General features: G+C 52.9%; 3 protein-coding genes across 3 annotated transcripts; 2 read left to right on the forward strand and 1 right to left on the reverse strand.

Moving 5' to 3' along the window:
- Positions 1-419: 419 nt before the first annotated feature.
- On the reverse strand, positions 420-3,659 carry HMPREF1541_07511 (uncharacterized protein; the record flags this gene model as incomplete). Its single annotated transcript, XM_008721835.1, has 1 exon — positions 420-3,659. One exon carries the CDS (start codon positions 3,657-3,659, stop codon positions 420-422), a length of 3,240 nt encoding a protein of 1,079 aa, XP_008720057.1.
- Positions 3,660-4,601: 942 nt separating this feature from the next.
- HMPREF1541_07512 (uncharacterized protein) lies at positions 4,602-7,649 on the forward strand (the record flags this gene model as incomplete). The annotated part of the gene is made up of 2 exons (XM_008721836.1): positions 4,602-4,680; positions 4,741-7,649. The coding sequence occupies 2 exons, from the start codon at positions 4,602-4,604 to the stop codon at positions 7,647-7,649; spliced, it is 2,988 nt and encodes a 995-aa protein (XP_008720058.1).
- Positions 7,650-8,035: 386 nt separating this feature from the next.
- Positions 8,036-9,685, forward strand: HMPREF1541_07513 (uncharacterized protein; the record flags this gene model as incomplete). The annotated part of the gene is made up of 1 exon (XM_008721837.1): positions 8,036-9,685. One exon carries the CDS (start codon positions 8,036-8,038, stop codon positions 9,683-9,685), a length of 1,650 nt encoding a protein of 549 aa, XP_008720059.1.
- Between the last annotated feature and the right edge of the window lie 2,211 nt (positions 9,686-11,896).

The raw sequence follows: 11,896 nt of genomic DNA on the forward strand, positions 1-11,896 counted from the left end.
CCACAGACTGTAAAGTACCTAATGCATATTCACTGATAGACCTTCAAGAAAAGAAAGGCTTAAAGAAGCTTGATCTCCTGTGAAATTTGGGTTCTATATCGGCCAACAGACGCGACTAGTAGTTCCCATCCATATTGTTGACGAGCCGTCCACCTGCTGCCAGTGGCGCAAATGCTATGTCGAGGAATGTGTCGTTATCTGGAGCCTCAGCCGCACAGCCCATAGTACACCCCGTCATCCCAAAAGTAGCCCGAGACTTGCAAAAAGACAACGCTTCTCAATGGGTATCATAAACTGAATAACCACTTACTGAAAATCCTGCAGGGCTCCTTATTCCTGGCGAAACCCCTGTCTCCTGTGCTGTAATGCCGACGAACTCCCCGTGAATGCAGATAAAGAAAATCGTTGCTTGAGAACATCTACTCATCATCGACCATTCCCACGTCTACAGGCGATGCGATGTTCGGTGGCACAGAGACTGTATGACCACGCTCAACAGTCGACTCTGGCCGCAAAGCTCCTTCGCCATTGGCCGGGGCTGAAGGCATAGCAGACTTGGCCCTTCCATCCTGATGTTGTTGCTTCGCCTCCCACTGGCCATTTTCTTTGATGACGATTGCCTTGACATCCAGTAAGCCTTGCTGTTCCAGGGTCTCACGGACATTTTCGAGAAACCCGTCAATGATAAGAGACTGGGGTCGGGCGTCCTTTTGGCAGTGTGGACATCTCCAGTCATCAGCACCCGCTGGCCCAGCGAGCTGCGATTTAGGTCGTGAGGAGAGGAACGTGTCAAGATCAAAGCATTCTCTGTGCTTGCAAGTCTTGCCTCGTACAGGAGTCTTCCAAATTACAGCAGTGAAAGGATCGGCGACTTCAATGGAGAGGGTGGGATTGGTAATGGCAACATCGTCATCGTCGCCTTCGTTACCTTTCATGCAAGCGAGTGTGCGGCTCAGAGAGATGTCGGGTGGAATCTTGTCGATCGATCTTCGTAGTTGGTCATCCTCGACAAGCTCTATCTCTTCGATGGCAATCCAGTGCACTTTTTTTTCACTCTCCTCCTTGGACGTCTCATCAAATGAGAGTGTTAAGATATTGGCGCCAACTTGAACATATGAGGTCAGGTCTGCTGGGAGATCCCGGCCATAATGTTGCTTACGCCGCAAAAGAACATCGTCCAGCTGGTTGAAACTGACGAAGAGGTGCTCTGGCCAACTGACGGGCCTAGAGCAGAATTCTGCTTCGTCAGGTGTCGAGGTCTCGGTAGCCTCACGCGCAACACATTTCAGGCGCCAGCGTAGAGAACCTTGCTTGAAAAGGTGTGAACCCGTCATGAGAGTAGAATGAGATGGGGGCGCATAGACCAGCTTGCGATCCATCTCTTCGTTCGAAATGTCAATTGACCAGAATGCGAATCTGTTATTGTGTCCAAGCGGCTGAGGAGGGAGAATTAATCTCTTCACGGATTCATAAAGAATCAAGTCCGTGGCCGCTTTATTGTTTGCATCCACAATGCGTGCAACGGGACTGCGGAGATGGGCCTGATGCAGGGCAACTCGATCTGACCGCGGATGAACAGCCTGTGGCATCTGCCAGTTAGGTGGCGGCAACAAAGTGGTAGCTGGGGCAGATGGCTGATATTGTGTTTGCATATGTGGGGCAATCAAAGCCTGTGGTAAGCCAGGGAGTCCTTGTACATGTTTCGGCGTGGGGGCCCACCCTAGTGGGTGTATCGAAAGATGGTCCAGGTTAGTTCCGACCTGGCTTTGTGGCTGCTGCACAAATTGCTGTCGCTGCCTGGGGACGCAATATGCTAGAGGTTGTGCATTGTTCTGGTATTGCTGGAATTGAGGCGGTATGGCCTGAGGGCGTTGTCCAGGTCTGGGTACTTGATGGGAGCCAACGAAGCCACCATTGCGATGCTGATGCATGAGAACTGGCGAGGGTCGCTCAGAAGGATTTGCATTGCCAAGCTGTGGTGGTGGAAAGTGGGGTGTGCGGTTGTTGAATGTAGGAACCTGAGAGTGGCGAGGGTTCGGATGAATGCTGGCTGGCCTGGGAGGCTGTAGCGCCCCTCTTACTTGTTGGGGATGGATTTGAGCATTCGGATCCATGTCTGGAATCGCGGAATTGCGTCGCATCGTGTTCGTCGAAGCTGAAGATGGTAAAGGAAGCGCTTGTACCCACTCGGCAAAATCGATGTCTCTTGGAACTGAACTGGCCGGTCGCTTTTGTTGGAAAGTAGTAAAGCAGGAAACAACTGCACTTTGATGATGATTGTCTGAAAAGAAGCGCAAATGGTGACAGAGAGCAGTGAAACAAGCCAACTGCATCCGTGGTGAAGGCAGATCGAAGTGCAGACAAACCTCGATCGGTGACGGTGGGAAGCCTCTCTTGAGGCACATCTGCAGCACTGCTTGCCAATTCTGATGGAGCAATGTTACCGTGTTCTGCATACGGGTGACGTGACTGAAGAATTCGGGCTTTAGAACAACCTGCCAGGGTTCGGGAAAGTCTAGAAGGGCGTTTGCAAGTCGCGGTGTCAAAGACTCGTTCGCTCCCAAGATGTAGGTCAGGGTAGACATGCCTTGCAGACTGCTTGGACCAAAATGAAGTGCCTCAGAAATTTCCCTTGGGCGAAGCGTCCATATCATGTAGAGCTGATGCAAGAGAAACACGTCCATGTCTTGCATCTCAGCCGCCTCCATCAAGAAGTTGACTCTTCCCACATCCAGCTGCGTCTGCACATCACGCAAGCCTAGATCATCGACTATCTGCTTCAATCGCAGACCATGACCGGTTTTGGGTTCCATCAAAGTCATCAAGATGCAAGGAGAGGATTGCGGTGCTGCGTTGTGCTGTTGGGCAGACTCGTCTGCAGCTGCCACATTCGATTCTAGAGGTTCGGTTTGCGGGGCTGCTGAGCCTAAGAGATGAATGGTGTCAGTGGAATCCATTTGTTGTGGTTGCTCGGTCGACTGGGATACGGTCATGAGCGTACTAGACGAGACTTGTGTGGTACTTTCCGAAGGGTGGTCGTCATGCCCCCGCTCCGCCATTATCATGGACCCGGTGGCGATAGGAGATTTGAGAGGGTCTTGCGGTCGAGAAAGCGGAGGTTGCGGAGATGCGGCCGTGCCATCCAAATCATGATCGTGGATGGATGCAGCTGAAGTCACCAACATCGAAGCAGACCGTTGTGGAGTGTTTGACGGGAAATTTGGCACAGGAGCAGAATCTGCATGGCTGGGGTCCATGTCGCGATAGACCACAGGCCCAACTTCTTCGATAGAATTTGCGGTTTGTAGAGTACCATTCACCATGTGTCGAGCAGGTGAGGAACCTTCCGTACCTAATTTACTAATGCTGACATTGACTTCGTCGTCGGTAGAAGAACTCCAGTCCCCACGAGTGATGTTGACGCGCCCACCGGAAATGCTGGTTCTCGTACTGTGGACATCAAGCTTGCGCAACGAAGCTGGCTTCTTAAACTTGGAAGGTTGCTGTGGGCAGGACGGGCTGTCCCCAGAGCGAGCCGACATCCATGATTTTGTTCGTTTGCCGTGGCCTAAGAAGAGAGTACTTGTAGAATTCGCGCTATTGATATCGCCACTATCGTCTGTCCATGTTCGACGGGGCATGCGCCGGGGTTCAGGCATATCGCCAATGTCTTTGTTCTCTCACGTCTCGGGTAGGTGTTGATTTTTAGCCGCCTTCGCGACAGACTTTCTAGGCACCTCTAATAACATGATCAGAGTGCGTGAAGACAGTTCAATCTAGAATGACCCCAAGAGATACTTCAAGCGTCTCTTTGTGTCGGAGCAAAGTAACAGCAGAATAAACAGAGGCACGCCGATAGCTGCAGCAGATGTTCATCCCTCACAGCCTGGCAGGAAGAAGCAGGCAGGACAGTCACCGTCACTGCCACTCTGCTCAGTCTGTCGCGGGGTCAACCACACTGCTCTGCCATTCACTATGTGCTGGCCACAGCCATTTCGGTGATGCTGGAGGACTGTTGGAGGTGTGAACAAGGTCTAACAATGTCCCTGCAAGAGTGGACCGATAAGTGGAGAATTTTCACTCCCCTGCCCGCATTCTTAAGCCACAAGCAGCCAATTCAAGCTAACATCGGGGGAATCGCCAGTCATTCGCCCCATCCAAGTCATCACTCGATCATCTGCCGGTCCATAGTCGTTGGCTATCATCTAGAAACCACTGACCTTGCTCAAATCCTTTATCCATTGCGCTCAGCGGGTTGTACGCCTCGGCATCCGCCCATAGCCTCCGCTCCGTCCCACAGACGCCGCCAATAATACGCGACACCAGGTTTCTCGCTTCTGATACGTCCGACGCCAGCTTTGCGGAAACTCGCAGTCGCTTCGCCAAATTCCCAATTCCTCGCCGAACGACCTGGTCGCACAGGCTATCCCTGGTCGACGTCTCCTAAACCGATCAAGTGTCCGCATCACAGCGAGTATTTGTTTGCTATGATCACTGGACGACGCATCTTAGATGTCGGGCCTCGGAGGATGACAACGGCACTGTAACTCCATGTGAAAGACTGCTACATCTGCGTTCTCTATCCGTTGGCCCTAGGAAACATGGCCCAGCAACCGCAGCAACCGCAGCAGCAACGCAGCCCAGACTCGCTGCAACCCGGCAACATTCTGGTCGTTGTTCGTAAGTTCTGGCAACGCGCCACTTGAAGTGGTGTGCCTTTGCTGATCTCATTCTACCTAGACGACTTTGATGCCCGCGGCCCTGACGAGCTGACATTACGCAAAGCCGAAAGAGTCGAACTAGTTGAATTGGATGATGGTTTCGGAGATGGCTGGTATCTCGGACGTCACCTCACACGAGGTGCGACGGGCTTGTTTCCCGCCGGTATGTCTTCAACGCCGAAAAATGTCAACTTACCTAACAAAGCGCCAGTCTATACCGCAAAATTGCCGGCCAATATAGCAGCCATGCATTCACCTACCGCCCAATCCTACGTGCATTCGCCCAACGCAGTACCCCCCATAGTCTCCGATCCGAGCTCGTCCAACCATGGCTTCGCTGAGGGCAAACAACAAGAAACAAGACCTCTGTCCGACTCAACTTATGGGCAGACTGCTCCAGCACCCTTTACCCGCAATTCTCTACCTCAGAACTCCTCAAGTTACAATCCGATGGTGCAGCGGAGCATCGGTGAGACTCTCGGTGGAACTCACAATGGGCAAGACAGCCCAGTCATGAATGAAACGCTAAGTGTGATTGATGAACACATAACCGATCTCAGCACTCCAAGACAAAGCCTGGGTCCGCCCCAACGCATCACTGAAGATTCGGAGAGCGAATACAGCAGCCATTTGGACCGCATGTCGTTCTTGGCTGGTCCTGAGACGGACGAGGAGGACAATGCTGGCTTGACCAAGGAGGAAGTCTCACAATGGGACCACAAGCAGGTTGCCGCACATCTTCGATCGTTGGGCGTCGATTCGCGGCACTGTGACATCTTCGAAGAGCAGGAGATCTCCGGCGACGTTCTATTGGAAATGGATCAATCGTTCATCCAGATGAAGGAATTCGACTTCGGCGTCATGGGTCGCAGGTTAAAAACCTGGCACAAGATCAGGGACTTCCAACTCGAGGTATCAGGCTCTCAGTCCTCGCGGCAGAACAGTAACACACCTCAACCTCCCCCGGACACTGCCGGCCGTACTGGAAGCCGTGTGTTGTCGGGGGGTGCTATCCTGCCCCGTATTCCGAGTCTCTCGGAAAGGCAGGGATTGCAAGTCCGTCAGTCTCAGCAAAGTGCGGGACAGTTACCGTCCCCAACTCAGACTCAGCAATCTCAAAACGGAGCTCGGACGAGTCAGGCAACAGGCACTCCGCCGTCATCGTGGAGAGCGTCAACGGGGCCAGACAGTCCAAGTCGTCCTTCGGCTGCGCAGTTACGAGACACCAGCCACTCACGGCGCCATTCCTCTATCGACTTTGGCAAACCACCTGACCTCGAGCTATCTTCGGCTTCCTTTGCTAGTACCACATCCCCACATAAGAAGCAACCGTCGTTCGACAGGCACTGGTCTGGCGCACCCCACACCCCAGCGAGCACCAACATCACTAGTCCCTCTATTCATACTCATACGCTTAAAAAGCAAGAAAGCTTAGATATGTCCTTGGAGTCTCCGCTGCTCACTGGTCCTCCCAATCTGGACCTAGACAGGGGTTACTTCAGTGGCAACGAAGTGGACAATCGCAAATCCCGGAATGTACTCAAGAAAAGAGAGAGCACTGGAAGTCCGGCTCATTCGCGGCAGTCTTCTATGCTTGACGAACCTCGACGAGCCACCACTGGGACAAAGCGACATTCCCGTCTGAGCAGTGTAGACTCAAGTCGCGACCCTGCCATGTCCTTTGCATCTCCCGCATCCAAGGCATATCACAGTAGTAGCTTCAAGGGCCGCTTTCGCTCCGCAAGTGCACGTGGTCCCATGCTGAAGCAAGTAAGCTCCGGGCACTCGCCAACCGTCACAAACCTGGAAAACGAGCAAATTACCGCTCTTCCAAGCGCAGAGGCCTCGCTTGCCTCGAAAATGAACATTCCGGCCAAAGCCCGTAAACTCATGGGTCTGCGAGCCGCCTCGGAGGCTGTCACGGACACGGAAAAAGCCAGCGCAAGCTCTTCGCAAAACATTTTACCCGAGTCCCTAGAGGACAGCCCCGTTGCATCGCCCGCTGACGGCTCGCAAACTCCTTCAGCGACGTCACACAGCTTCGATTTTGAGAACACGGACGCTTCCTCTAAAGCTGCAGATCAAGCGCCAAGTGTGGGCCTCTCGACCAGGGCATCGCAGCGGGCGAGGCCGAAGACGAAGCAGCAAACATCCGCCTACACCAAAGGTCTTCTGAAGATAACTCCCGAGGAGGCGCGTAAGCACTGTGACCACCATGGGTGGATGAAGAAGAAGTCATCTACCTTAATGACAACATGGAAGCCTCGACTCTTTATCTTACGCGGGCGCCGCTTGTCATACTACTATTCAGAGAATGACACTGAAGAGCGTGGGATCATCGACATTTCTGGCCACAAGGTCTTGGTTGCCAACTCCGATCCGATAACTACGCTCCATGCGACCATCACCGGCGCCAAAGGCTCGCCATTTCCAAGCCCTAACTCTGGAGACACAAGTCCGACTACGCCAAAAACGCCGAATCAGGCGTTCTTTTTTAAGCTCGTGCCACCAAAAGCGGGCATGTCGCGAGCTGTACAATTCACCAAGCCTACGATCCACTACTTCCAAGTTGATAGTACTGCGGAAGGGCGCAAGTGGATGGGAGAGATCATGAAGGCTACTATCATGCACGATCTCACGACATATGAGACAACAAACAAGCAGAAAACCATAACTTTAGCCAAGGCTAAGGCGCGTAAGGAGAGGCCGCCAGGCTTGAAGGACGTCGACGAGATGACCCTGCAAGAGGATGACGAGGAGGACAACAAGGAAAACAAGGACAAGGAGAATCCCGACAGCGGCCTCAATATTTCCGGGCTTGAGATGCAGAGTTCTGCTCTGACCGAGACAATCGAAGAGGAGAAAGAAGCGCTGTCAGATGACCAGGCAGCGACACAGCCCGGGCAGCCGTCTACGGCTGTTAGTTGAGGTGGTTCCGGTGTATACAACGACGAAAGCAGAAGCATTAACGAGCTAGATGGACTAGGGATGCGATTGCTCGGGCGTCAACGAGTTGTAACACCAAAGTACAGATTAGTAATACCCACTATCAAAGTTCTTGTGCACCCAGTCAAGCTGCTAGTGGAAGCTCAGCGCGTGTCAGACTATCCTCTATCTCACTCGAGCTTGAATCGGGCTCCGGATTGGCGCAGCCATCGATATGTAGTACCATTGACCACGGTTGCATGGGAGCAATGCCAAGCGCTACAGGGGTCGGATCGCGTTCGCGCTGTCAGCAGCAGCAAATGTAGCCCTTGCTATCATTTCATCCTACAGTCCATCACTAACGTCTTGCTTGCTCTGTGCTATGTTCAATGTACATTCAGTCCCTCATTAGCCCGGCGCTCCGCGTAGTACTGCCACTTGCGTTCCTTTCCACCGTTTATCTGTATTTGTACCCTGTCGTTCACGGCTGCGCCTTTCCTAGCACCGATGGCTCTTTAGTCGCCTCCTTCCGCGACACAGTCGCTCAGCACTTCTCCTCCGAGCACCACGACACGACGAGTCCGGGCTCTTCCCTCGCACCTTTTCGACTGCTTGTTCTGGCAGATCCGCAAATCGAGGGGGACAGCAGTCTCCCAAAGCCAGAGGATACCCTAGTGCCGCGCTTGCGAGCGCGTTGGGACTCCGTCGTGCTCGCAGAAAAGGAGGATAGAACTACAGTCGCACTTGCGGCCCTGTGGACGATCATATCTCATGATGTGCCGCAATTTCTGGAATCGATCCGGAAGCGGATCGACCTGTTCGGCAACGACTTCTACCTTCAGCACATCTACCGTACCCTGAACTGGTGGTCGAGACCGTCACACGTGACAGTTCTTGGAGACCTCATCGGGAGTCAATGGGTTAGCGATGACGAGTTTGAATGGAGAGGTTGGAGGTACTGGAATCGAGTGTTCGCTGGCGCGGAGAAAGTTGATGAAAGTATAATAACACCCGAGGAGGAGCAGAAAGAGACGATCTTTGCGATAGACGACGAAGATTGGAAGAAGAGGATCATCAACATTGCTGGAAATCATGATATTGGTTATGCTGGCGATATCTCAGAAGCTAAAATCGAGAGATTTGAGCGGATGTTTGGCAAGGTAAACTGGGACATACGCTTTGAGTATCCGACAAGCTCCAACGAAACTGAGGACGCCAAACCACCATCCTTGCACATGGTGGTGCTGAACAGCATGATGTTGGATACACCTGCTCTTTCGACTGATATTCAGTCCGCGACCTACGCATATCTGAACTCAGTCATAACACATCGCTCGCGGCCTGTTGAGGACAAGACATCTTTTTCGTTGACACTCACACATCTTCCACTCTTCAAAAAGGCTGGCGTTTGTGTTGATCCTCCTCACTTTGACTTCTGGCCGAACGTTGACAGCGGTGGAGTTTTCCACCCTCACGGCCTCAGGGAGCAGAACCACTTGAGCCGGCATGCGAGCGAGCCAGGCCTTCTCGAGTCCATATACGGCATGAAGGGCGACGTTGCGGCGGCGGGCCTGGGCAAGGGTCGCAGTGGGTTGATCCTAAACGGCCACGATCACGAAGGGTGCGATACGTTTCACTACATACCAGTGGACGGGACTTGGAATTCGAGTGCAGAGCCTATACAGGAGAGGAAGACTCGTTGGAAGGTGTCCAGGTGGACTGAGGTGAAAGCCGAGAGAACATATACTGGTGTAAGGGAGGTCACTTTGCGTAGCATGATGGGTGAGTTTGGTGGCAACGCAGGACTCTTGAGCGCTTGGTTCGATTTCGGGGCCGGTGAATGGCGGTACAGCATACAGACTTGCAAGCTCGGCACTCAGTATATTTGGTGGGCGGTACACATCCTTGACCTGATTGCAGGTGCATTGGTCGTTGCAGCGGCTGTTTCGAGCATGATTTCGGAAAGGCAAAGGCAGGCCCAATCAAGTGACAGTCAAAAGGTGACGGCTCAGAAGGCCAACAAGGATAAGAAGGCATGACCTTCAATGGACACACACGATTATCATCGCCTGTGTTGCTATCGTGACTTTTGTTCATGGCCCTCGCGAATCCATTTGGAGCCAGAGACCCCCGTTGCCAGGCCATCGCCTGGCAAGCGCGTACCTCTTGTCACATCTGCGTCCTCGTCTCTGGCTTGGAATCACGCTCCTCGCACACCAGCATCACCACCTCGATATCCCTCGAAGCGGCGCTCCTTTCGCTCCATTGAAAATGCACAGTACTTTCTACACCAGATAACATTCGAATAGTCATGGCTCGCATCAAGAGTGTCCGTCGCCCTAAGCCAACGCCACAGCCCGCAAGCCCGCAACGTGCTTCTCTAGATTCTCAACCAGCCTCGTCACCAGTTTTGCAGAAGACACAGGAATCGGACCTGTCAAGAGAACACAGCGGCGACACTGCGACCAACGAAGAAGTGGTCGTCTCTTCAAAGGCCTCATCTTCCCACACCCCAGCCTACCCAACCCCAGCCGCGTCTGTCGACGATACTATCGAAGTCATAGTACGCGTTCCTCGCAAAAGCAGAAAGCAATATCCTAGCGACGCCCCAAAAGCACCGCGTCCACCATTCCTCCCGCCGTCCATGCAGACTGGATACATACAAACCACGAAGTTCAAGTGCTTGAGTGCGCCTGGTGCAGAGGACGGAAAGGCGGCCTGGGATACGATGGCATATTGCCTCGACTGCCTCCGACCTCATCTCGTCCTCTATTGTGACGGCTCACGCTGCCTTGCTGAACAGGCGTGCTCTTTCCATCGTGCCAAGTACGTGAACAATCACCCGTCGAATTGCGTATCAGAAGCTGATGCTAGGAAAAGCCCCGACGTCAGTCTGCGCACTGACGAATACGGACGAATACGGAAGAGATTAGAGAGAGCGTTCCTCGAACACGGCACCCTGAATCAGCGTCCATTCACAGCACCGATCTTGGAGCATCGAGAAAGTTGCGCTCATCACGGCAGACTAGATGGATTTGACCCCAAGATCGTTTCGAAACTAAAAGAGGCGCTGGAGTGGCACACGGACGGAATCAAAGCCCAAGGAAGTTTTGAGAAGATTGATACACCCCTTGATAAATCGGAAGTGGGGGTTCCACTTCTATCCCAACAGATTGTAAATGGGGAAGCGGTTGTGATTGACTGAGCGGCCGAAGTTATGTCGGAGAGTCGATTGAGGTTGGAAAGACTTAGTTCAGGATACTACAGGACCCATAAGTCCTTGAAGTCCGCCCACCCCCCAGACCAGAATAATGCACTCAAGCCGGAAAGCATGCCACTTTATCGGAAAGCCTCCTCCGTTTTTACTACTGCACTGCTGGGTTCTGTAGCCAGAGACACGCAGTCAGCCTTTGCTGAACTGCACCAGCGAGCAGTGATAGCTAGTGATACAGAACGATTTAAGGGACCGGTGGGCCACGCGACATTGAATTGTGACGTCACGCGTTGCCTGGTCGCCTTGCATATTCAGGCAGCTCTCAGTGATCGACATCCAGCCTTCCCCATCATCATCTGCTCGAACATGGCTACAGTCCGTACTTCATATCAGATGTATCATACCTGACTTTATTCTATCTTGTACTTTCTTCTCATCGTTCGCTCTCAGTCATAACTTCTGGCGACTTTTCGGCTCTCTTTGTAAGCCGGAAGATCAACAGCGAACGACGACTATTCTGACATCTGGCCCGTACAGGGCAGCAACCTGGACCGGAAGCTCCAAACTTATCGCATGTCTACTCGGCCACACTTGTGTGGATGATTCTCTGCTAAGCGATCGATCTCTTCGATGCTGTCACGAACTCGGCGAGCTTAGCCGTATGGTGTTGCGCACCCGTCCAACCGATAATCCTTGACACAATCACGACGGCTCTCAGCTCGCTGAGAATAAGAAGTCCCACATTCAGAGCCAGGCTGTATGGTAGTCACAGAATCGCCAGCCTTCAAGACTCACAAACCCGCATTTTCGGGCCTGCACGATGGGAACCGTCTCTAACGGTACCAACGGCGGCACCGTCCATTTGCCCCCAGTCACGACCCCATACTCTTCCACACACTACTACAAGTTCTCTTCACTCAAGGAGCCTACTGTCGTGGAAGTCTGCAATCTCGGGCCAACCTGTCCTACGGCGCTCAGTCTGACCGTGAGAGGCCACATTCGCGAGTACTCACTTTGGACGTCGCACTTCGCAGCT

This window comes from Cyphellophora europaea (genome assembly GCF_000365145.1).
Source record: "Cyphellophora europaea CBS 101466 unplaced genomic scaffold supercont1.7, whole genome shotgun sequence".
NCBI classification, from domain to species: domain Eukaryota; kingdom Fungi; phylum Ascomycota; class Eurotiomycetes; order Chaetothyriales; family Cyphellophoraceae; genus Cyphellophora; species Cyphellophora europaea.